The sequence below is a fragment of the Cebidichthys violaceus genome, unplaced genomic scaffold (genome assembly GCF_023349555.1).
Source record: "Cebidichthys violaceus isolate CVI_PGR_0920_01 unplaced genomic scaffold, fCebVio1.0.p SCAF_13, whole genome shotgun sequence".
In the NCBI taxonomy this organism is placed as follows: Eukaryota; Metazoa; Chordata; class Actinopteri; order Perciformes; family Stichaeidae; genus Cebidichthys; species Cebidichthys violaceus.
The window spans coordinates 9,728,979-9,756,871 of NW_027176296.1; the positions used below are offsets into that span (position 1 = coordinate 9,728,979).

At 40.8% G+C, this 27,893-nt stretch overlaps 1 protein-coding gene across 2 annotated transcripts in view; it reads right to left on the bottom strand.

Moving 5' to 3' along the window:
• gpc1a (glypican 1a) overlaps positions 1-23,553 on the bottom strand; it is a 35,201-nt gene extending 11,648 nt beyond the window's left edge. The window contains exons 1-2 of one of the 2 annotated variants that reach the window (XM_068707693.1): positions 22,777-23,553; positions 445-603 (exon numbers count right to left, since the gene is read on the bottom strand). In XM_068707693.1, the coding sequence (XP_068563794.1) occupies positions 445-603; positions 22,777-22,927 (310 nt within the window). In that variant the 5' untranslated portion in view covers positions 22,928-23,553. Of the gene's footprint in view, positions 1-444; positions 604-3,627; positions 3,751-22,776 lie in introns of those variants that run through there. The other variant, XM_068707695.1, reaches the window with a different exon arrangement.
• Positions 23,554-27,893: the final 4,340 nt, after the last annotated feature.

Here is a 27,893-nt window from a genome sequence, read left to right on the forward strand (position 1 = left end):
ATCTGTAGCCTCGGCTCCTCAGTGGGTCAACTGCTCATTAGCTGAACCAGCCGCTGCCTTAGGGGACACCCCTCTGTTTGTGTGTGAGTGTGCATGTGTGTATGTGTGTCCTTTCGAGATCAGGGGATCGGCTTATCACGTTTCATTGTGTCTGGCTGACTCTGCTCTCATTATAACACCCAGTCAGGGGTCCCCTTGATGCACCGGACACAAACACATCCTCCCTCGCACACACACGCACGCACACACACGCACAGATACACACCGTTTCTATTGAAGCTGCAGTATTGAGCGCTAAGCACAGCCAGAGCTTGTTCCAAACACAAATTCACAAATACCAAACATACTAATGTCATACTCCTCTGGGCCCAGTGCTGACGCTTTGGTATTGAGCGCTGGCAGTAATGAGCATCTGTCCTGCAAACACACACATATCGTACTTACTGTCGAAGGCCCTGTGGAGAGCGTTGAAGGCAGACTGCAGCGACCTGCCAGCCTCTCTAATCAGTCCCTCTGTCTCTCGGGAGCTTAGACCGCCCAGGTTTTCCTCCATGGTGCTGGTGCAACACGTTGGACCCTGAGGACACATCCTCAGATGTTCACCTGGCCAGGTGGGGAAGACACAGCGTTAATTGTTTTATTAACTAAATTTACATATCTTAATCACTGCATATGTCAGCTCTTCAACATACACATTTCATATACATTTACCACAAAATCAACACCAGGCTTAAATGAGCGGAAGATAAAAACAAAGTAATTATAAATGCAGATGTGTAGTTTTTTATTATTATCAACATTAGTGGCATGGCCCTACTGTATGTATCTATACTATCTTTTTCGATGGACTACCATTAAATTCTGTACAGACATTCATGGTTCCCAGAGGGTGAAGCTTACTGTCTACTTATTGCATTGATCCCCTAACGTTTTCTCTAGTGCCACCAAGAGGTTGACATTTGTGGTTTTGATTTTTTTTTTTCTGAATTTCTTTTCAGACATTCATGTCCCCCTCAGGAGGAATTATAACAACTATGCTTATTCCATGATTTTCAATCTAACGCCTTCACATCAGGTCATCCATTTTAAGGTGTCCTATACTTCTAAGTATATAGATTTAAGACTAAATACAAATACATACTTCAAAGCTCCCATTTGCCTCAGCTGTACTTTGTGTTTGGCACTAATTAGCAAATGTTAGCATTCTAAACTAAGATGTTGAACATGGTAAACATAATACCTGCTTAACATCAACATGTTAGCATAATCACATTAGTCTTAGGCTTTAGGCACAGCTGTACCAGTAAGATGCACTGTGTGACAATGGAAAACATATTTCTACTCATCAAAGCCGACTGTGTATCACCTGATGTTCTTTAGTTTAGCAGTTGTGACCAGTTATGGTGTTTGAATAATTTTTAGAGGACTAAAATGATTTACGGCCAGGTTGGAAACCACCGCTGTAAATGGGTAATTCTTCAACCTCATCTGAAAGCATTTAATTCATTGGAGTTATGAAATTTTTGTATGATAATAACAGTATGACACATTAGTTTAACAATGCTTTTTATTTTCTTCTTTTGTATTAATACACCAATAATTCAGCACTTTGTAGGATTCATTAAACTATTGTGTATATTGTTCTTATTTACTTTGACTTAATTACAATTTGAATGCCGGACTGAAGTGTTTTTCCAATGTTGTTCTGCTACTTTTCAAGTAAAGGATTTGAGTGCCTCTCACACCACTGCATGAATCATTTATTGGAATCCTTTTATAGTTACCAACCAGAAAAGCTCTCTGGACAGTAAAAACAGTAAACTTGATTTAGCAGCCATGTTTGTTTTTCAGCTGTTTCTCTCTTTCTATACTCACTTACAGTGTGCTCTAGGTCATTTAGTTGTATGTGTGTGTGTTTTAAATAAAGTAGTTGTGTAAAAAGGACAATGAAGTATTAGGTAGGACAAAATATCAAGTAGAGTAGAAGTACCTCAGATATGTACAGTGCAGTACTTGAGTAAATGTAGTTACATTCCACTTCTGCCCCACTTTTCTTTGAAAATATCAAAATAAAAGACCCAAATGTCCAAAAATAATAATAAAAGTAACTTTATCAACCTTTACAGGACAGTTTGTTTGGCCAGAAGTGCAACACAGAAACTGCAGGGATGATTGCTGACAGTAATGAGATCGTTTTTCACTGACTCCTTTACCCTTAAGCCAATAAATAACACCATCATGACACGGCAAACCTGAACCTCTGCCCTAATTTATAATATATAAAAATGTAGAATAAGAGGCTAGAAAATTGCAGCCCTTAACATGTTTTTTTATATTCTTATGGGGGATACTTCTACGGGGGAGAGTAAAAATAATGGGGTTTTTTCAAACACATGTGTGTGTGTGTGTGTGTGTGTGTGTGTGTGTGTGTGTGTGTCTGTGTGTGTGTGTCTGTGTGTGTGTATACCCACTCCTAGGAAGGTTAAGGGTAAGTAAGTACCCCACAGATGTGAGCATCACTGCTCTCCTTCTTCTTAACAGGTCCTGTATGTGTGTGTGTGTGTGTGTGTGTGTGTGTGTGTGTGTGTGTGTGTGTGTGTGTGTGTGTGTGTGTGTGTGTGTGTGTGTGTGTGTGTTTGTGTGTGAATGTGTGGGTTGGGGTAGAAATGTCCACCAGGGTAAGTGGAGCAGAAGAGGAGACGCCTTAATCATCACTCCTGCATGAATCTTTCATTGGCACTGGCTGGTGTGTGTGAGTGTGTGTGTGTGTGTGTGTGTGTGTGTGTGTGTGTGTGTGTGTGTGTGTGTGTGTGTGTGTGTGTGTGTCATAGTAGTCACTGGAAATAGCAGTTTATGTTCCATCTGTGGAAGAGGAATACAGGTCTGGTGCTGGAGTTGAAACCTTACACAAACACACACACAAACACACACACCCTCCAAAGATCAACCACGACACTCATTTAATATTCTCGTTTCTTAAGTAATCCTCAAGTGTCAAGTGCAGGTCAGTCAGTCTGAGATGAGACGCTTCACTCCTCTGATGCCAAACACCAGCAAACAAAATCACTTCCTGCTAATCAAACCTGTTTTCTACTGAGGTGTGTGTGTGTGTGTGTGTGTGTGTGTGTGTGTGTGTGTGTGTGTGTGTGCATATAAGTGCGTGTGCCAGTCTGATTATTGAAAGTTGGAAAGAGTTTTAAAAATGTAACGGCATCTTCACACTTTACCTGTTCATTTTCACACGACCAGGATCCTGTAAGGCCATGTCCATACTACTCCGTTTTCTTTTGAAAATGCATATGTTTTGCTACGTTTACACTGAGCGTCCACACTACGCCGGCGTTTTCTAGCACCGAAAACGGAGGACTTTGGAAACGCTCCCGAAGACGGATAAGTTTGAAAACTCCGGGTAGTGTATTCGTGTGGACGGCCGTAAACAGATAAGTTTAGAAACGATGATGCCCACACCCGCGTTCGCTACTTGATTGGTTATTAGCAGTCATGACGTGTCCTTCCCTGATTCGTCACACCCATATCATGTGACCGGAAATCTTAAACAACAACATTGATTATCAATCGACTACCAGGTTAATATAACATGGACAACTGATTACAGGTGTTGCTGACCTTGTTGTCTTTACTAGCAGCTGTTGTTCAGTTAAAGTCTGCATTTCTGCGGAGGAAGCAGCTGTAATTGGAGCGATTAGCGAGCGGCGTGACCAGCAGCGGTATCAGACCTACGGAGCAGCCCATCTGAAGTCACCAGCAGAGCTACGAATGAGAACAGACAACAACGAAACCGAGAGGGAAAGAGTGAGAGACGTGTGTTGACCACATTTATAGATCCATAATCTAGTAAACTTTTATGTGTAAGTGTTGATTTTAAAGTAAATGCAGAGAGAGAGAGAGAGAGAGAGAGACAGAGAGAGAGAGAGAGAGAGAGAGACAGAGAGAGAGAGAGAGAGAGAGAGAGAGAGAGAGAGAGAGAGACAGACCCACAGCGATGTAACTAACGTTAAGTCTGAAAAATAAAACTTCTAAAACTTTCCATGAACTGTGTCCATTTCAGTTCATAGAGGAAGATTTTAAAGAAGATCTTAAATATTAAACATGACCTTTCATTATTAAAGACTACGTTATTACTCTGTCGTATATTTTGTAACTAAGCAACCAATCTACTTCCTGTTTACATCGGCGCATGCCCAGTGTACGTGAAGAGTCATGTGATATTCGTTTTCAGTCGTGTTAGTCTGGATGGAGATTATTTCGAAAACGATGCTGAAGCGCCATTTGAAAAGTTTTACTGTGATTGACAGGTCGCTGCCGCTACCAGAGCCGTATACGGCGTTGCTTCATCACTTCTCCGGACTACAAATGGTAACTTTCGTTCACCGGTTGCAAAAAGTCAAGATGGCGATGGCCAAATTGCCCAACTCAAGGCTTTATAATGGCAGTCCACAAACCAATGGGTCACGTCATGATGACTACATCCACTTCTTACATACATTCTATGGTCATATAGTGAATATGTGGCCCTAACAGTCTGGGGACTGGTTGGTAATCCAGCCTTGGGGCTTCTCGTTGCAACGCCAGTCCTAAAATGTCAATGGAGCATAAAAAGCTAAGGACGAGAGGAGAGGAGAGGTGCGACACAGCTGAGATCTGATGTACCAATCAATGTCATTTTCTTTGATCAGCTCACCTCTCTGAAAATGTCTCAGAGGGCTTCACAGAATGACAACAGATTCTTCTGCTGGGGTTTCAAACCACACCATCAGGGTCACACATGTGTGTCAGAGACAGTAGACACACTCTTTGTACGCTCATGTGCTGCAGCTAATGTTAGTAGCATTTAGTTGTTGGTTTGCTTACCGACCTCGACGACGCAGGGCGTTTACCACAGACACACATGCTTTACTGCATTCCTGTGTTACTGGGTAATGGAAGCAGCTGGCATCCTGCTATAAAAATTTACTTTGCAATTTACTTGGGAAAAGACAGAACTGAACATAGTGGTGACACACTAACACATGTTCAAAAAGCAAGCTTGGCAACATGCTAATACATGCAGACGGACACATCACAGGATTTCAAAAGACCAAAACTTAGTGCAGGCTATCTCACAAAATCTGTGAATAAGAGGGCTTTGTGGTGGGAAATGGAAAGCCTTTGGGTAACAATCTTCTTATAGTGAGAGGGTGAGATTATTACAATGGTGGAAAGTCCTTTTAAGCAAAGCCTTGAAGAGAAAACACAGCTTTTAAGTGCTGCATGGAAAAAGGGTGTAAACACAGAGAGGAGAGAAGAGGAGAGGAGAGGAGAGGAGAGGAGAAGAGAGGAGAGGAGAGGAGAGGAGAGGAGAGGAGAGGAGATGAGATGAGAGATTTGGGTCAAATAAAATCAATTTCTAAAGGTGATTTGGTTGCTCACATTATTTTTTCCCTCAAGCTTCAGTATATATTTAGTAAAGTCCACATCCCGAGGGGCACACACACAGACACAGGCTTGCACCACACTTGCGAGGACCCTCATTGGCATAAAAAAGTCCTCATTCAGATGAGAAAAACAAGATGCTAAGAGCATTGGAAGAGGAGGAGATATCGTGAGACACAATAACAGCTTGGTGCTCAAACGTAGTCAAAGCTGATGGAAAATGTTTGCCTGATGTTGAATTGTTAATGTTAAGATGTCGGCCATATTATCTGAAAAATGCACTACAGGAATGCACTACTGATTTTGTTTTACTTTGTGTTTCTTGTGTAGCATAAAGGGACTACAACTGCATGTTGTTGTTCAACCCTGTGCTGTACAATGACAATAAATCAACCTTGAACCTTGAGACAGGAGTAATGAATGCAATAAAAAGTACACTGGAATATAATTTGGTTTTCCAGGATTTGTTGTCAGTCATTGGTTGCCTGTTCTGATTTGAAAGGTAGTCTGTGCTGCGTTCAGTTAGTATCACAACCATCCTATCAAAATACTGTATTTCCACAACCCTGAAGGCCACAGTATGCTTTAAACAAACTTGTCAGTACAGTTAGTGACAGTGTGGCCTCCATGGTAGCAGCGAGGGGCGAGGCTAAGCAAAGGGTTAATTGCTGCTAACCTGGGAGTGTTTGTTGTGTTTGGAAAGTTACAAAAAATGTAATCACAACTAAACTACTACTCTTATCCCCTCAACAAAAGATTTACTTCAGGATCTTATCCCACTGACTGACCTCACCTAACATTGCTCTTGATGCTCTGTTCCAAACTGATTTGTGACATGGGGACAGCATTACTTTACATAAAGAGCACTTTAAAGAAGTGAAAACCAGAAATACAACTGTTCTCCCTCTCAAGGTTGAAAATGGAAACTGGTCAGCACAAAGATAGGGTAGAACTACAGGAACACAGAAACACACTTAGTTATAAATGCAGAGCTTTAGTTTCTGTCCAGCAGTGATAAGACAAACTCCTTCTGGACTATCACTAAGAAGTATGATAGTGTGAGGCTGACTGTGCGTTCACGATTGTTCCTAATGAGTAGAGCTGGATCCAGCACTTTTTCTCTTGGTGGTCACATCATCAGAGAGCTCCAACTTGTTATGGGCAGCCACTGCGAAAGCTTCTATAGTTGAAATTATCAGATTTTTTCAGAAATGCGCTAGTGTTGTCACAGTGGATGAAATGGGCCCTGGTGTGAAAATTTGGACCTTTTATTGCTTTCTAGAAAAGACCTGGTCAGCAGAAGGTGATTTCCTGCAGCACTGTAAGAAAAGCTAAAGAAGAGACCTTCTGTGCATTGCAATACCCATACTACTGTACTATTTACTATGTCCCAACACATAATATGTCAAATGCAGTATGCCAAAAGCACCATCGCATTTTGCAGCATGGTTTTCTGACTAGTGTGATCCACAATCCTCTGCACAGGGTCGAATGTTGTGCAAAGGTAGTATGTCTTAATTGAATGTATCCTGCATGCATTATACTTTGTAAGGGGAGCTGCACTAACATTTAAAAGATAAAGTATGTTATTTAGAACGCAGTGAGCGTCTCACCTCTGCCTGACATAAATTTGACGCTCCTGCCAAAAAAATGGGCTAAAGAAACAAAAGTAACAAGAAGTAATCTAACTTAAAAACATCTTGTACAATCATTACCATTCATATTTTAAACATTTATGTATCCAGGAAAGGTCAGCTGGGCTCCTATCCAGTAAAATTCTGCTTCTCTTTATGTAATCATCATCACAATCAACCCTGAGTGCTCCTTAGTTCAATCACATTCTTCTATTTTTGGCCACACTTTTTCTTCTTACATTTTACCAACAGCTCAGGGACTCAAACCGACAACCTCATGGCCTCAATCTGCTTTTTATAAACTCTGAGACAAGGATGTAGTCACAGTAAAATCCATTTAAACTCAGATCACCCTGCTGATTATTTGCAGAATATAGTTTATTCACCTCGTTGAACTGGCATGAATCCTGACGAGGTAAATTCTTTAGTATTGATTATGTGGAAATGTCTGATGTAATATTTATGGGTATAAATTCATTAAATGCTGGATATTGTGCCAAGTAAAGATCACAGTTTCTCACAGCCCTCCTGGAGCTAAGTGTTGCTGTAGAGAAACTGAGGAACCTTGTTCTGCTGCAGGGCATTTTTGCACTTAATCATTAGTAAATCCATTTAATTCAAAACTTGTTTTTGGTTTTGCCTGCAGACGTTTAACAGCTTACACGGGTCGCCATGGAGACCACATCAAGACAACTTTGCTTGGCCATTAATTTCCTTTTCCCATGAAAAGCATCTGGTTCTCACTTTCTTCTCTCTGTCGCACCCTCCTGCTCTGTCTACCTGTTATTCGCTGCATTCCTTGTGGCAACCCCAACATACCTGAGCCCGTCCCAACAAGTGAGCCGGCAATCAGCACGTGTGCCAAGCAGGTGAACAGGTACCCTGCACCGCAATGCAGGTTGACAGGAAGCCATCCAACAACAGGCGCTGAATCAAAACCACGCTTTCTGCTTTCTGCCTCTTGTGTCAGAGAAACATCTATAATCTAGACACCATTACCTTAAGCAGAAATAAACTGAAACTCAAATTAATATCCCATCAAGTCAAACTCTCAAATATGTCAAATATTCTAGTTTTGGCAACACCCAGATTCAATAAAAGATACAGGAATGCTTGACAGCAGCTGTCTCTTTACTACTATCTGACACATTAATTATAATTTTGTTTCGACTTATGGTGCCATGCTGCTGACTGATAATTGGTATTTCCCCTGCGGCAAATTTAATTTTTAATGTTCAAGTTTTTGCTCGACAAGTTGTTTATCTTTGCTTCATGACATGGCAAGCTGACTACACAGATTTTGGTCCAACAATCACCATAGACTAGAATTTGTTTGCAAAAACATCACATATTTTCTGTAGCTGAGCGCGAGTGAATTGTTTTAGAGTGCAATACACCGACTGTGATGAACTGCCTAATTTAAATTAAAGTCCTGATCAAACTAGAGTAGTTCCACTGAGATCATGTAACCGTAAATATTATCAGTGACATCTGTATTTTTAATCCACTATTCATTTGTCATCTGTTAATAGGAATGGTTCGTTAGATGATAAGATCTAAATCACTCTCATGTCTTTTTCCTTTCATACAGAGTCAGAGGAGGCAAATTACCTTGTTTAGCACAAAGCTGTATTGATTGGCTTCCTCTAAAACCACACATTATAACTTAGATTTTACTGTTTGGTGTGGATTAAACAAATGAGTTATATCTTGTTAATTAGTGCTCCTCGGAGATAACCCACCTCCTTATCTCACTCTCTGGAAGAAAGTGGCGCATTTACCAAAATGTTGAAATGTTTCTTTAAAATTTTTAGTGAAAATAATTATTGATGCAAAACATTAAAGCAAAATGGCAACAGAAAAGACGGGTCTCTGACTAGCTGGCTGTGTTAGTTAAAACTAAACCGTAGGTATATTGCAGGTAATACGCTTCACTTTACTTCCCAAAAGCTTTTTTTATCAGTTTTAACATCTTACAGTGGTTGAGTTTATCTCTTTATTGAATCATAAACCACTATACATATAATGATAATCCAAACAGGGTAAGATTAATACTAATAGCAAAAGGGCCCATTTTCATCAGTGAATGGGAGCTTAAGAGAACACACACACACACACACACACACACACACACACACACACACACACACACACACACGTGGCTCTCCTTGTGGCCTTGATTAGGTGGATCAGGGTCACCAGACACACAATTAAGAAGATCAGGTCACTGTATTTCATAAAGCACGCACACCAGTAATTTAAATGATATGTGTAAGCTTTTATCCATGGATACACACACACACACACACACACACACACACACACACACAAAAGTAGGGAGACATTTAATGTTACAGACATAATACCCTGTGGCTGTAGGTTACACTGAAAGGAATGTACACACAAGATAATGTCTTATCTTTCTAAAATACACACACAAACACATACACACACCACAGCTTTTAATATGTTCTGTAAAGCCATTAACGCATTAGTTTTTGGTGTTTCATAAACTGTGGATCACTGCAGTTTCAACAAAATGAATATCCTAATTTATTCCCCCGATGTTTTGAATCAAGACAAAAGACTGCCGGACTTTGCAATTATAACTGTAATCATAATAAAGTATCTAAATGGCTGAACTTTGCTGAACTGGTTGGAAGTTGTTTTTGTTTGCACAGTAATGAAAGACTTTTTCTGTACCATGAAAAATACAAGATCAATTTGGTTTTACTTGAGAAACTCAAGCAATATTTCCAATATCTGGGATTGTCGAGGCATCTAGCAGGTTAAATGAGACGTGTAAATCCAATTACAGTCGCAGCCACAAAAGTGCTCCATCACACATCTAACCTGCACCAACACTGCAGACCAATCTTTCTCAGAGGTCGGACAGTAAACTGTGCGGAATCAGCACACTGTAACGCATAACTGAAGTCTCTCAAATCACTAGTTTCCAGATGTTAGAACGTTGCTCAACCTGTTTCGGCTGCTGACTAAGGCGTAAAAGTGGAGTTTGACAAACAGCTCTCCTGTAGGGTGGAGCATCACTGTTGTCCATTGAAAAGAATGAAACAATTACCGTAAAAGGTAATTCCAGTTTATCACAACATCAGTCACACTTTTCATCTTTTCAATCGGAGTTACTGACATTGTGTTCATCAGGTTTATTGCAGTGATCTGGAAATATCGCTAAAATAGGTCAGTTTGTCAATAAGTCAGCAAGAAATACAAGCACTCAGATTTTCCGACATATTTTAAACAAATCTCCACATTAAGCAGGTGGTCACTTTTAGTTTCACCTTAAAATAAAATGGTTTAGATAATCTGGCAAAAGAGTTTGGTTTATGTACAATCAGTTTCTTAACCTTCTGGACTACTATGTAGCAATGTTACTGCGTCCTCAGATCTCAGTAATTACTTTGGTCATAACTGATAGAAATGATGGCAAAAACAACAAAAACAGGACTTACATGGCAAAAACAACAAAAACAGGACTTACATTGTAATAACACAGACTTATCTGCACATATGTAGTGCTTGAGTGTGTCTAAATACATGTCATCATCAAATATGTGTTCTGAAGTTATGCTGGCTACAATATGTTGGCTCCCTGGTTTGTTTATCTGTAAAATACACTGTGAGGTTGAGCTTCGGCACAGCAAACGCTTTGAGCGAAACATGCTATCATGCTCATAATGACAATGCTAACATGCTGTGATTTAGGTGGTACAATGTTTACAATACATCTTATTTTAGCTTGATGCTAACATGCTTACACATGTTTACTGATGATGGAAAGTTATTACAATTCATTCAGAGGGGGTTGTGGATATCTGCACCAAATTTCTACAAGTCAGTTGTTGAGACATTTCACTCAAACAAAATAAATGTTAACCCGTTAATGGCGCTAGAGGTAAAATCCGGGTATCACCAACGTTAGTATCGTCCATCCTCTGGGGAACATGTCTGTACAAAAGTTCATGGTAATCGAGAGAAATTTCAGTCCAAACCAACATGGCCCTTCCTTGAATCGCACCGCTAGCTGGCTAAAAACGTGTGTATATATATATATATATATATATATATATATATATATATATATATATACTGTATATAATATGATGGATTAAGTCTGAAATACATTGTTGGTTATAATAATCATCAAAGTCATTCATGGCCAATGTCATTCCATGTCCTATATCATGGAATATGACTAGACAGACTCACAGACAGATTACCAATGCAACAAGTCACCTTTGCACTTCATTTTAGGTTTCTCACTCCTTGTTCGATCCAGTCATTTTATTTCCTCTAATGTCATCCACCCATCCCTCCTGTTCTTTGTTCCTCCTTCTCTCCTGCTGAAGTGACCCAGCACTGTGCTACCACAGTAACAGTCCCGTCTTGTAATAACTGATCTGACCTCTGACCCTTAAAGCTGTAAAGACAGACATATACACACAGTCCAGTGCACACACACATGATACATGCAGAGCAAAAATATCACACGTTATACTGTGATCACATTACATGTAAAATATACAATCATTGTTAGAGCACATAACTACAACTGACACACACACACACACACACACACACACACACACACACACACACACACACACACACACACACACACACGCCCTGAGTCTGCCCCAGTGCTGGTATGACACACCACATCAAAGCGGCTTATTGCTGAGCAGTAAAAGTGGTGCACTGGTTTGAATTTATTCCCTTCAGTCAGACGTTTATTCACTGCTTCCCTTTCTTAATGAGAGTCTTACAATAACCCTGTCACTTACTGCGGCAAATTACTGCAACCTAAATGAGGGGCTGATGGTGCCTATGTGTGCATGTGTGTGTGTGTTTCCGTGTCACACTCTCTTAACGGCACCTGTATGTGATTTAACGTTCCACATGGCCTTCCTCCCAAAGTACACTTTTACCTTTTTACAATCCAACAAAAAGCGAGGGGGGGGGGGGGGAGCTGTAATGATGAAAGGGGAGAGAGATGGAGGGATGAGAATGCAATAAAATGGAAATCAAAGAAGAGGGAGAGGCAGGAGAGAGGAGTGAAAGATCATCGGTGGAGACTGAAGTGGAAGCAAAGACAGGAAAAAAAGGGAATATAAAGCTGTAATCTACTTCTAAGTGTAATGCAAATTGTACTTCAAGTCAAGGTGAACTGATTTGTCAATATTTTGATGATTAATTAATCTCTTTCTCTTAAAGTCTCTTTCAAGCACTAATAACATCCACTGGTTTCAAATTCTCAAATGTGAGTGTTTTCTTTTCTTTTCTTTGTCTTATGTGATCATGAAATGAATATGTTGAATTCCCACATCCATCTCAAATGCGTGTCTGAAAGAAAAGATACCTATTGTACCTGAACGCATCATGTATTGACACATAGAAGACTGCTACTCTGCTCACATGTTGCACAGGCTATGCAGTTCTGTGTTGTTGTTGTTGTTTTTTTAACTAAGTGATCAAATCAAATAATCAAGAACATTGTCGTCACATTAATTGATACTGAAAATAATCGTTAGTTGCAGCCTTCATTCAACAATTCTAAGAGTCTACAGCCATGCTAGCAGCTGTACTTGGGCACAGTGGTGCAGCTATATGCTAACATCAGGATGCTAACATTACAAGAAAATGCTATTTTGAGATATTTCAGTCTGAATCAAAGTGGTGGACGCGAGTACTTTTTAAGTGCCACCACTTGTTTTGCTCATTCTTTATATAACGCATTAACCATGGTCAATATATATGAAATATTGTGTTTATTGTTGCCAATATAGGCATGTTTAATGAGAAAAAACAAACATGCAACACAGAGCAATGAAAAATGTAATTGCTGATGCTATTAAGGTCTTGAGACCAGACTTATAAAAATGAAATAAAAAGGGAATGAAAGGGTGAAAGACGGAGTAAAGAGGCAGAGAGTGGAGGAGAGGGAGGTGTAGGCTACCAGTGTTTTGGGTGAACCTTTCCTTATTTTATACAATTACTGAACTAAAAATACCCTACCACGCCACAGTCCAGCCCTGTCTGCTGCCCAGCAAGTGTGTGCATGTGTGTGTGTGTGTGTACATGTGCATGTGTGTGTGTGTGTGTTCACATGGCACCAACTTCACCGTATAATACCATAATTGTATGTTATTTCTGGGAGTAGTTAAAGGCTCTTAAACTAACTACTACTTTGACTTCCCTTCACTCAGTCAACTGATGTGTGCCACGCTGCGGAAAGTCGGTGTCTGACAATGCATGTTTGTGCGAGTAGGTGGATAAGTCAAGGATCAATCAGCTATCTTTGACTGATGGGATTAATCCTTGTTTACAGTTGGCCGTAAATAAGGGATTGTATTGCCCTGTGAGTGTTTCTGCAAATGTAAACATGCCGAAGGGTCAAAAAGACAGAAACAAATTACTCAGTGAGATAGTGTGTTATTCCCTCCGTGGCAAGGTCAGTGCATTAGCTGTCATGCTGTGAGCTGAAAAACTGTTAACACATAGATTAACAGGCTGGGATTAGCAGGAGATTAGACATTAGGCGCTAATCCAAATGCACAGTGCTGGTGGTGGTGATGGTGAGGTAGCAAATAGAGGGGTGGAATATGTGAATGTGTGTGTGTGTGTGTGTGTGTGTGTGTGTGTGTGTGTGTGTGTGTGTGTGTGTGTGTGTGTGTGTGTGAAGTGAGATGAGGGGTAATGGGGGCACATCAGAGGCAGATTCTCCATCCCTGCTCTTTCTCAGCAGGGAACGTTAAATCTCTGTGGTCGGGGGAACATTAGGTCACAGCCTCAGGTCAGCCATTTCCAGGTCAAGACTTCAATGTCAGAACAGTGGAGAAACTGAATGAATGTGGCACTCACCGCCTGATTCACGGGGTGACCGTGGGTAAGTGGAGAGCAGGGCCGCCTTTCAATCAGAGGGTCGGTGGTTCAATCCCCAGCTCCTGCTCTACTAGTCTCATGTCAATGTGTCCTTGAGCAAGACACTTAACCCCAAAATTGCTCCCGTAGCTGCGGTGTGTAGATAGATACTAAATTGCAAGTCGCTTTGGATAAAAGTGTCTGCTAAATGACTGTAATGTAATGTAATGATTAGAGCTGCTGGGAGAACAGACACGGGATTTTGGCGAGAGCTGGACAGAGATGTGATCTGATGTTTGACTAAATTTGAAACTCTCTTGTAGCCTTTGATGTAATACACTCAAACACCATCTGTATCTCTCATGCAGTTGTTAAAGAAGGGTTATTATTTAAAACAAGAACTATCTAAGGGTAAGTTTTGCAGTTAGAACTGTTATTATGGTGCTGATTACAGCCAGTTGTTCACTGCAATGAGATTGCATCATTCAAACAAGCTAATATGAGCTGAAACTTGCAATGTTACCACTGGAAAATGTCAAGATATTTGGCATCTTCTGTAACTTAAAATTTAGGGTCTGAATCAGGTTTGTATGCTGCTCGATGTGATCTTTCAACCCGATTACCAGACAAGAAATGTGATACTGGACATTTTTTGATAAAAATAAGAGACAACATTTGTAAAATGCTTGCTTTCTACAATGTCTGTGCGTTGCAACTATGGCGAAGGTTAAGGGAAAGATAACAGTTATGGGAAATAAACTATGGTTAAGGTCTGTAACAGGCCTAAAACTAGTTTCTTCTAAATGCAAGTCTGATTTGCTACATGCTAATCCACCACCCCCACCTCCACCTCGCTATATATTGGGCTTCCTGCATTGGTAAAGTTGTCCAATCATGGATATGATTTGTAGGGACTGGATCTTTAAATGTGCTGTAAAACAATCAACAAACCAGTTTAGTGCTTCTCGAATTATGCTATTGGTATGTTAATGAACCACAAACATCCTGTTTCATTAGAGGTTAGGATGGAGCTCTGGAGTACTAAAACATCACCAATGTGCTTTAGTAGTTGTACCAATTTATTAGAAAACATGGGGGTTTGTCAAAGCCAGGGAAAGTTCAAAATGTGCAGCAGATAATCAGTGTTTGTTATACTCCATGACTATAAATGACAATGTATGACAAGATTCAGAAGAAAAGTTAGGAAAATGCAAAGCAGCTCTTTAAATTTCATGAGGAGCACTTCTTCTTCCGCTTGGAAATCTATTCACAGAAATTCATTATTATGTCTCCCATGGTGCCTTTGGGTAAGGCTCTGTAAGAACTGTGCTGGATCTACTGCACAAAATGTGATACATTTTTTAAAAATTCATAGGAACACCCTAGTGTATCGTCAGGATTATAACGCACAACGCGTCTTCAAAATGTTATGAGCAAAGGAGCCGTTTTTATGCAGTTCGCCACCCCTATCAAATAAAATGATCTGTCACTCCCGATGGCAAACTATCTAATAAAGCAAAAATGCCATAAAAATAACAATAAAGAATAACATGAAATAGCCTCTGAGCCGACACTCATGAGGTTCAAATAATACAAAAAATACAAAAAGTAAGAGGTGAGCTGGCTGTACGGAGCACAGTAAAGCTCATAGAAACACAAACACAGCATGGAGTTTGGATTTTCACAGAAACATGTCTAATTATAGGCCTCTATCTGAGACACACATGAGAAAAACACACTGCGATGGATCCTTTCTTTAGATGCTGCATGTAGTATCACATTCTCTACTAATTTACACATCTACTGATATCGCAGGGGGCGGTGACAAGCAGCAAAAGAGCTAAAACTTGGATTCAGGTGAAAGTTTCAGCATGATCCTTTAATGATCTGGCTTTCATCAGCATTAAAATCAATCATCTTTTCACTCCACTAACTTGTAACGTATCATGTTCACTGTCCTCCGTTGCTATTGGAAACTGGTGCCAAGTCAGCTTGTAGAGCTGTGACAGATACACCTGCCACAGATGCCCAATCACACTCAACGAGATAATACTCTGCACTGGTCAGTGATCATATCAGTGCTCTGGGTGTGCATAGTGCATGTGTGGTTGCGACTTCTTTGTTATGACACAGGTAAAAACATCCTCTATTCCACAAAAGCACTGAGTTGCTTTAAATTTCCTTCTTCCGGGACCGTTCAAGCAATAAAAGGGATAAAAACCCTGCTGGGGTTTGAGGAAAATACTTACAAGCTATGCAATTAGCGGGAATAATGTAATGTCTCCCCTGGTGGCTATTCAGTACAGCAAACCAACGTACTCATTCAACATGCTGAGTCTAATTTGACTGTTACATATTCTTGGCTGTAGATTGAATATAAATTATCATGTGAATACATTATGTTTTATGGTCATTTTCATGTTTTTACTTGACAAATTACATTTTGCTTTATTGATTTTCAGCCATTTTCAGTTGGCTCACTTTCAACTGTCTTACTTTGTGTTGCTGCAGCAGCTTGATATTTCCATGAAAAACTTCAATGCATTGATGTACGACTCATCAGTACGACGATGAATGTTATTGAATGTCTTGATTCTCGATTTTCAATTGAACAGTGGTGTTTCTAGCAGGTGGTCCTTTTATTTTTTCTCCATTTATTTTGCTAACCAAGACTTGAATTGCAACAATGGATATCAACCCTTGTAATAAATTAACAAATTTATCAACTAATTGTTTCATTATTGAATGACAATGCTATTTGATTGCATTAATGTAACTGAAATATCAGCTCAGAAACCACCAGTATAAGCAGTTCTGCACCAGTTCATTTCACTATGTAAATGCCTGTTACACCAATAAATCTTCATCCCACATACACACTGTGTATAGGGCCCCGTGGAGCATATGTATGAAGAGCGTTGACTCATAAAGCAACCAAGCAACCACCAAGTCCACCACATCAGACAAACTGTGCATGTTTTCGTTTGGAAAACAGATGGACGCTCGACTCCCAGAGAGGGGGAGAAAGATGAGAAGAGGAGGACTGGGGGAAGGAGGAGGAGGACGTAAAAATAGCGGCTGATAAGAAGGAGGAAGTAAACATTCAAAGGGAGGAGAGAGAACAAGGAGGAGAGGTGTGAACCAGAGCGGAAGAGAGAAGCAGAGGTTATCGAGAGACGATGCTGCTTTGTACCACATTGATTTTAGGTGCAAAGATTGATGTTAAGGCATCGAACGGTTTGAGCTTTTGCTCTTCAGTTCCTTTTTTTCCCCTCTACCTACCACTCCTTTGATATGTGATCATGGTGGAGATGCAGGAGGGCTGTATGACTCTTACTCTTGCATTCATGACTTTGACTTGATTATATTTTGGCAATGGAGGAACTGAATCCATTGGGCCTTTCCCCACAGTCATTCTGGACAATAGCTATGGGAGCACCCAAGCCAGGATCAGTATCGAACTATCAAACCACTTGTAGCGACATCCATCCCATGTCAATGAAGGAGAGATGACAGGACAGAGCCTCCACCCTTCTTCCTTTTGATCTCCTCTGCTCACTCCCCCCCTCCTCCTCCTCACCTCTATCTCTGTTCGTCTCTCTCTCTCTCTCTCTCTCTCTCTCTCTCTCTCTCTCTCTCTCATGTCGCTGGATCAGACATCATGAAAGATTCACAGCTCTGCTTTTAACACATCGAGCCAACCACACCTCCCGTCCTCCTCCGCTCTCTCACAAACACAAGGCATAGATCTGAGCCTGTCTTGGAAAACAATGCAGAGATGGAAGCAGGAATAAGACAGACAACAAGGGACAGGAGCAGGGATGAGTGCAAAAGTGATAAAGAGATTGTGTGTGTGTGTGTGTGTGTGTGTGTGTGTGTGTGTGTGTGTGTGTGTGTGTGTGTGTGTGTGTGTGTGTGTGGACTGGATATCCGGCGTTCCACTTGGTGGCGTGTGCTGTGAGTGCCTGAGTGAGCATGTGATGTGTGACAGATGACGGACAGTATCAATTTCCTCTCTCTCGCACACACACACACACACACACACACACACGCACCTACGTAAACGCTCGCACACACACAAGGGACAGACAGACACAGTGGACAGATATGAGCCGGCATCACCGGATGCTACAGCAGGTAAACTGGCTTAAATTCACACACACATTTGTCCTGGGCTTTGTAGTATTGCAGTATTCTCACAGGTAAAGTAAACCTTAAAAACACACAGAGAGGAAATGCTCTTCAAGCGCTTTTAGGCAGGGAACCTCACAGGTTTTTCATCAGAGCAAAACTATTAGCTGTTTGCTTTTCTCTGACCAGTAGTTTCACCTTAAGGGTCTCACCTTTAGCAGTGGCGTTATAAAATGCTGCACACAATTTATCTCTAAACATTCTTTAGTTAATTGCAACTATGGATCCTTTTCATCATCAATTAACCTATCAATTATTGTTTAAATTAATCAATGGGTTATTTAACCAATTCAAAGTTCCAAGAGCAAGATCTTTGTATTGTTTTTCTGTAAAACAAATATGCACTTAATTCAGAAGGAAACTTAATTGATATATTGAATTATTCCTCAGCCCCAGGTACAATGTATCTAAAGAAAGGGGATTAACATTGTGTGAATGTAAATGAATGGAGGCCACCTAGCTGACTCGGCATTGTTAAGGAGCTATTGACTGGTAACCGAATCAGTAATGTATCTTAATCTACAGGTAATCTGACCTACAACACAGTGTATTATGTAAAACACACATCCTTCCTATGTTCTTTCAAAACAAATGTGACAGATGCTCAATATGTAGGCTACATAACCCACACTGGCGTCCAAACTCAACACCTCCCAATGCAGAATATGAAGCGTGCAGGACACAAAGTCTCTGTCTCTGTGTGTCATACAATCACATGGGTGTGTGCTGCTCTGCATGGACAACGCATGTGTGAATGAAACTAAGTGTCTTCCCTGGAGAAGGTGTTGGCTTTCACTGACTTTTAAACACACATACATACATTCACACACATAACACACACACACACACACACACACACACACACACACACACACACACACACACACACACACACACACTATAGGAGGAGCTAGTCTTTAACTATTGACCAAGTACAATGTGAGTGAGCTAAAAACGCTCGCAGGCACAAAGACAGACGGGTAGACAGCAGGAAAGACGACTTCCATTCACATGGTGTTAAACCTACGGGACAAAAGGTGTGAGAAGAATAGAGGCTTTTCCTAAACTCTGCGCAGGAATTAAGAGCATCTGCTTGTCAAATTACACACTGTTTACTTTGGCGTCATGCTATTTCATATCCATTTACAGATAAAAATCTCACAACCTGTTTACACCTGGCAATAACGTGCATTTCATATTCAGACTGTCTTCTGCATACCTGGCATTATATTGCGTTTCATTCCTTCTTTCCTTTGCAATTGGCTACAAATATACTGAGATCCTACACTTCCTTTTTGAATCTGCAAGCAAATTTCTAGCTACTCTGTTGGTTTGGAAAGAAAAAACAAGAGATACACATTGAGAATTTGTATTATTTTTCCCTGATTGCATGTCACTGATGTTTTACTAGTTGGTAGTAGTAAAAGTAGTCTGAGTAGTAGTAGTAGTAGTAGAAGGTAACAGTTGCCAGAATTCACCTGCAAGAATCAAAATTTATGAAAAATGCACTCACAATAACAACTTTCTGCCCACAATTTTGTCATGTGTTACTAATTTTCAAAGCACTTTTGTTTGACATTGAATCACTTATCCGTGAGGCTGTTTGAATGACGTCTGGCTGACCAAAGAGGCACAAATGATGAGTAAAGGGTTACATATCAGACCTCAATACTGTTTGAATACCGCACGACTGCAATGTGCCTGCAGTGGAAAATCAAAACTAAAGATTGACTGCTTGGTCTTCTTTAAACACTGTACTAAGAAGTTTGTCATTTTAGTTTGTTTTTTTTACTTTATGAAATAGTTTTGTGGAAAAACTACTGTTTTGGTAATGAGATGCAGGTATTGGTATCAGAAGATTCCAAATCAATAGCCATCCCTAACCAGGAGTATTATCCTGTATATTAAGGGATTTGTCTCCCAGTGGTGTCAGTAAAAACAAGTAACCTTCCTTAGCACTATTGTGCTCTGCAGGTAATGCTAATCATGAACTACTCTTGACTGGCAACAGCTGGATCTTGTCCCAAATCACTAATAACCTCCGAAGATGAGCCTGCATGAACAAGACAGGCTGAAAAATCTATATGTATGTTTTCAGTGCTGAGGGATGAAAAATACATCTAGAAATCAAGCAAGCCTGAATGTTTTGCTTTAATACAACTATTTTTGCTTCTAGTGTTGATTTTTCACTGATTTGACACACACAGTCTTAGATTAAAAAAAGACATTACAGATCAGTTATCTATAAAATCTTCTTAAATTCATCCAGCATTCCGCTGCCCGTCAGTTTTAAGACCTTTAATAAGTTCTGACAAGCAGCGGTGGCATCAAACCTGAATGTTTGTTTTTAATAAGGTCAGTTTGAACCTTTGGAGACATTGAGAAGAAAATAAACAGCATAAGCTCTAAATTAAAACCAAAATGTTGTGAATGGAAACTAGTTACTTTTGAACACTTCTTTTTACCACTGCATGTTAGCAAAAATAATGGTGGGTGAAGATGCAAAAACTATAACAAAGAAGTTGCATCATCCAAACAATAAACATTCCTCCTAATGGCCGTACAGGTGCAGAAAAGGCATCCAAATGAATGAATCAGCATTTCAGGTGAAAATATGAGCCGGTTGCACCAAATTCCTCACACAGTTTGTGTGAGGAACCCTGCTTGACGCTAACACCCTGCAGAGTGACACTGACACAGGAGTGCAGGGGAGTCTGTTTCTCACTGAGCTAAAATTACCAACCTGGGGTCTCTGGGATGAGAAAGATTGAAGAGGCCCGGTTCCTATCTGGTTGTCAGTTTTTTAATGGGTTCTGGGAAGGAGGAACTCTTGCTTAAATAACTAGAGCAGATCAAGGTCCAAGTGACTGAAGCATTGTGTTTTTCATCTGTCAATAAAAGATGAGTTTTTAATGGAAAGGGAGGGAGAGAGTCGTGTCGGGTTTGACTGAGACCTTGAGTGACTCACTTGCTCGGTCTCTGCCAACTAACCTCACTGTCTGTCTCTTTTTCTGTCTGTTTCTGTCTCCACTTTTCTTTGGCTCTATCTTGTCTTGTTTGTTGGTCTCTATTTCAAACACACACACACACACACACACACACACACACACACACACACACACACACACACACACATCCAATATTAATATCCCACCGGCACACATGACTATTTTCATTGACACAACATGAAATGACCTTCAGATCATACATGCTGTGTACATACACACAACTCAGTCTCACCTCTCTTTCATCTCCTCCTCCTGTACATCTTTATCGGTGAAACAAAGGAAAAGACAGCGAGTCAGACCATTGCCTTAAAGGGGGACACAACTCCATTTCCACAAATCCCATCTGCACTTTCCTCAAGGCCGGGACAATTTAATGAGTATTTGTAAAGAGTGGCGACCAGAGAGATGCGGTACAGAGACTGTTTTTTTTATTTTTTCACACTATATTTATCCCATTAAGGGGGAAATTTGTCTCTGCATTTGACCCATCCCTGTATCAGGGAGCAGTGGGCTGCCCATGACAGGCGCCCGGGGAGCCGCTAAGGGGACAGTGTCTTGCTCAAAGACACTTCGACTCAGAACACATCCCAGCCAAGGATCGAACTGTCAACCCTCCAGTTACCAGACAATCCTCTTAGCCCAGGGAGCTAGTGTGTGACGTCTGACTGACTGAGGGTTGAGCTGATTGATTAATTGACTGGCTGGGTAATTGAGTGATTGATTAAACACATGATTGCTTGAATGGTTGGATGGCTGTCTAACTAAGAAGGGTGCCACGATGAAACAAAAGAATAGAAAAACAATCCCAAATCTTACTGTCTCCAACTTTGTGACAGCGGGGTATGCTGTGAGCTTGCTGAGCGGTGCTTTTTATTGGATATTGCCCCAGGCTAGCCTAAATTATTAGTCTATGCAAATAGAAAAAAGAACAGGCCATTTCAGCATCTATTGAGTCCCACATACGCACACATACACACCCCACACCTGCAGTCCTGAGCAGAGCAGACAATGAAAAATGCCCCAGAACATATTATTGTGGTTTAACATGGATCTACAGCAGACACCAGCAGAAAGCAAATCCATATTCTCCGCTGTTGTTTATATGTAAAGCTGTTCACACCTAGAGTGTAAACAACCATATATGCCCTGAAAAGACCACAACAGCTCGACAAGGCACATTGTTCACACCCACCCATCTGCAACCCTGACTTCAGCAGACAATGAAAATGCCCCCAGAAAGCACTGAGATGTGCAGGAGAGCATCGACTGGGAGACACCTCACTTAGGATGGGTGCATTGCTTAGTGAGGGAAATGGAAAAATTAAGAGCCATAAACTGAGATGTAGCCTAATATAATCACACCTGCCTTTTGCAACGATAAAACATGTTAATGCAATGTAAAACTTGGCTAAGCAAGCTTTCGGAATTCATAATGCACTCACCAAACATTTACACTGTTGCCATAGGAGATACAAAACCCCAAGATGTCCGAGAAAAGTAATTGTTGGGAACATTATATCATAACATCCTGTTATATTTGAGCGAGCCAGCTATTTCATGTTTTCATCATAATTATAAAGACTAATGCAATAAGTGATGCGAAGTGAAAGATCTCCACAAAAACTCACCGGAGATCTCTGTCTGGGGGACCTCCACTAGAGTGAACCCTTTCCCGGTGTAGAACTGCCGCAGGTCGGTGCAGCTCCTGTCCGCCCCGGCCACCGGGCCCGGTGCCGCAGACAAACACAGCAAGACACAGAGAACCACCGGGAGACGCATCTTCTGAAGTGTAGTCCCTTTTTTTTTTTTTGCTCACAGTCAGTCAGAAAATCCGGAAGATTTCTGGTCCGAGTGAATCTAGCAGGATTTCTTAGGAGAACCCCTGTCTTCTGTGTTGCTTTTTATATAGTGTTAAGAGTTTTAAGTCTGTCAGGAGAAGCAGTGTCCTCCGTCCAAACTGCACAGAGCTCCGGTTAACTCCGGACCAACCTGGCGAGAGAGAGGAAAAAAAAGGCACCCGTGGTGGGCAAGTCCTGTGTGTTTCTGCGGGAGAAGAGCTGCGACGCACGGCTGTAGGTGTCAGGTACACCCTGCTCCTCCTCCTCCTCCTCCTCTTCCTCAGCGCTGCTGGCTGTGAGATGCAGAGATGTCAGAGACAAAAGAGAGAGGAAAGGAGAGAGTGTGTGTGTGTGTGTGTGTGTGTGTGTGTGTCTGTGTGTGTGTGTGTGTGTGTGTGTGTGTGTGTGTGTGTGTGTGCGAGCAGGTGTCGCTTAGTCAAAGCGGTGCAGATCCACCACGCGTATACAACCGGTTCATGATTATGGGAATCAGCCCGTTTAAAGGGAACAAAAGAGCAAAACCCGGTACTTAATTGAGGTTTCAGACAGGAGAAGAACTGTGCGGTAAATCTCTCTTTCCAATCTTTGGGACAATGAAATGAGATGGTGTGCGGTAGAAAGTGTCGATGCTCTCTCTCTCTCTCTCTCTCTCTCTCTCTCTCTCTCTCTCTCTCTCTCTCTCTCTCTCTCTCTCTCTCTCTCTCTCTTTCTCTCTTTGTGTGTGAATATGAGTGTGTCCTCTGCTGCAGGGACCAGGGCCTAAACAGCGCCACCTGCAGGTCCTGTTATTAGGGGGAAGCCTAGAAAAAAGGTAGGGAAAATCCCCATCAAAATGTATAATATGTATTCTCATTAATGGAAAATTACAGAGTACACACTGGTTTCATTATTCCTACACATAGTCCTCAAAAATCAAGGCTTAAAATTAGAATAAATCACAAATATAGAAAAAGTTTTCCATTGTATGAAATCAAATGGGGATCCATGTTTTGAATCCCAAGTATCTTCAGTATTCTTTGCATGAAAAACTCTTCAGCCAGAACAATGTGTACGAATACAAGTTATCTTGGTTGAAAATAAATGATAAAACCTTCATGATTTGCTATAGTTTTAAAAAATACAACATGTTCTATTGGCTCTATATTCACGAGAAGCTCTCAAATCTGGTGTCTATTAATTTTACGCTAATTAAAACATATAATCAACCAATTAAAATAAAAAAAATGGTGTAGGCACCTTCCATGGAAAATACTTTCTGCACTACAATATAAAATCAAATATTAAAAGTACAGGGGATGAAATAGAATAAAATATTATAAGCGTGATAAACAAATAAAAAAAATAATACATATTAGAACGTTACTGTATGGGGTAACAGTCTTGTGTTACACATTTTTTGAGGTGATTTAAAAGATGAGTTTGTAAGCTAAAGGGCTCCAGCCTGAGTTATTCTTCAACCACAGTCGACCTGCAGCATTGGAACATCAGTCAAATCTTTCACAATGCTTAAACAATGTTATTGAGGTCTGGATTTGAGGTTCAAGGTTACCCTTTCTTCTGCAAGTAAATATATGAAAAGGGAAAGAAAGAAAAATATTTGTTTTTATAACAAAACCTGACTCACACAAACACACACAAAGCTGTAGACACGCTGTATTCCTGCAGGGAAACCAGCATCTGGTGAGTATTCAGTGCCTTCCTCTGGCAGGGTTGATGGACGTGACCGATGAGCTGTCAGACGCTCCCCAATCCTCCTACATCCTCCTCATCAGCAGTGCTGGGTCCAAAGGCTGGCAGGGAAAGGTCACAGGCAGCCCTGAAATCTGACTCACACCTCAGAAATGCAGCAGAAATTAAATCAAATTGTAGGTGAAATTAATTCCACAAAGGGTTTAAATGCACCCTAATTACTTTTAAATTGGATGTGGCTAAAGAGAGTGAAGGCAACAGTGAGCACTGCTAATGATTCAGGCTCAAGGTTAAGGCATGTTAATAAATAACAATAAATGCTGAACATTAGGAAACTCAGTGGACTGTACCGCAGTTTTTACTTCTTTATCACAATATTCTTGTTAGAAACTGATCGCAATTTGATCTTTTGATCGAGAGGTATGGAGCTAAATCCAGGTCAAAAGTTTTGATCATTTGAAAAAAAAATTGAACCTGAAAGTTCAAGTTGTGGTCTTGAACATTGAACAATACAGCAATGTACTGGTCAATACATCTTTTTTTGACAGCAAACATTTGGACTTGTCATAGTAGGAAAAGCAGAGGTGTTATTGATAACACTAGCAGTGGCTCTGTAGGATCTAAGCCCTGATCATGTGTCAATGGGCCAGCATGCACAACTTCCAGGTCAAATACATCATTTATTTTTTGGCTGGAATATCTAATTTTAGAACAATAGGTTCAGCCACATCTTTAGGTCACACCTTCATGGGCCAGCTCATTCAAAGAGAATTAGAGCCCGACACATAATCCCACACATGCTCCAGACACACCTATGGAGTGTGAGGGCAAGTGTTAATCCAGCCAATGATTTATTGCCTTGGCAGGCTGCGTGCCTCTAGGATTAATGTGTTAAAAGCGATTGGCACATACCAGCCACTTTAGCCTTCAGGGAGAAAAACATTTTATATCAGTTCTCAGTGAGATAAAACGGTGAGTAACATGTCAAATAACATCTTCTCTCTCAGGCTGCACCTGTGTTCATGGCATCTTCCTGTTGTGGAAATGTATTGATGCAGCCAGATTTTGGATGAGGATATTTTTACAAGACAGCCACATTGATTGGTGTGTGTGTGTGTCATCATGGTAAAATATGGTCCTGGAGATACCAGCAGCAGCAACTACCACAGAGGAGGTTACTTTGCCAGGTTTTTGTCTGTCTGTCTGTCAGATAACATCCCAACTGGCATCTTGCCAGAGACCTGCGGTTTAGCTCAATTGAGGACTTAAGGATTCCAAATTACCTGTAGTCCTGTAGGTGTGAAGGTGATCGTGAATGGCTGTCCATCTTCCATATGCCTTGCGATAGTCGGGCCACCTGTCCAGGGTGTACCCTGCCTCCGTCCAGTGTCAGGTGAGATTGGCTACCCCTCTATACCACACTGAATAGGATAAGTGGTTCGGATAATGGATGGATGTGTGGGTAATCCAGCATGATTCAAGGAAAAGGTTATTGGGCTCCACGTCAACAAAAAACAAAGGTGTTACTACTGGAAACTGGGTTTGAACTGATATATAACAAATATTCAGTTTGTTAATTCATGCAACAATGTGGATATTATATGTGGATGAGTCAAGTGTTATCTTTCCTTTTTGGCACCACAGGACTTCACTGTGGGCTGCTGAGCCGACGTTGTCAAAATGTTGTTAGTGTAGGAAACCGGTCTTGACAAACTATAACCCTGTTAGACCTAGCAAGAACATTCCCTCGAAACTTGTCTCTATCATATTCTGAACCTCTAAGATCTTTGCTGAAGACTTTATATGAGGCAAGTCAAGCCAGGTCATTGACTCTCACTTACATTAACCACATGACTGAGTTTCATCGGCTTAGCCCAGTCTCTTTTAAACTCTGCATCAATCTTGTTTTCTTCTATTTTCTCCTCATCTGAACTTCCTGCACTCTTTCATCTGCCCCTAACTAAGCCCACACACTGTAGAGTAGAACGTTTTAATACTTTAATACTTTTCAAGTCTATTCCCTGTTCTCCATCTTTGCACCTTGCTCTCCACGCACACTTGGCCTTTTAGTATCATGCAGATACATTTAAGGGCTCATTCCTTTCCAGGTCCATGCTTGAGAAGCAACAGAGCATGAAGATGCCAGGGACAAAAATAATAATAAGACAAGACAGCATAGCCTGCTATGACCTGTAATGTGTTGTACTGTAGTATTTTTCTGTTTGACTCATTCTCCCTTCAAGTTTGTAAGACAGACATTTCCTTCTCAGCAGATTTTAAACCATTGGCACTCTTGGCTCCCATGTCGATCATTCTTGGTAGCAATAAATCATACATGATGACATTTTAATAGCTTACCTTGCAAACTTGATCCCAACTATTTGTCAATTAAGATAATATCTCTGAGCCGTAGCCAATATATGCTGACAAAATGGCATGGGAGAGAATGACTGGCTGGCATCCAGATTATTGTGAACCTGCTTCAACCTGAAAAGAGTATGAAGTTAATGCTGAAGGCCAAAGTCAGTTAACGTTAGCGTAAACGTAAGGGAGCGGACGGGGAGGAGCTTGTAACTTCTGAGCAATGCTGGTGATGAGGCTGTTTGGTCCAAACTGAAATATCTCAACAACGTGTACGAACAAATCTTTAACACAGAAACTGCCAACTGAACTGACTTTACTGAATCAGTAAACTGAATCATTTTTAGGTTCATACTTGTATTGTGGGTTTCTTCTAAAACATGTTAAAATGCTTTAATGTTAAAAAACACATTATTTTGTCATACTGTATGTCTGAGTATACCTGTATTCACCCTATCTCTTTAAGCCCCCCCTCCTGCTTTGATTGGCTCATGAGAAAAATATGCTGCACCTTTGCAAAGGTACTTCTCAAGAGGTATATACTCATTTGGGGAGCTCTATAATCTAATCAACATTCATGTGAATTAGGCATAACCCTTATAAACAATGTTTGTGCAGGCTAGTTTTGTTCTGAACTTAATGCAGTGGGTTGGACCAGCAACAGACCAGTGTACTTGGTTATGTTAAGGCAACAATAGCACTTTGTACACATGGGACACAAACAGCATTCTCCTGGGTCTCTATCCATCACCACAACCTTCTACCTATGCAGACTTCAGTGGACTCATTTGAAACTTATTTCTTCTATGTCAAAAACTGAATAAATCTACGACAAAATATGTTTCTCTCAAAACTTA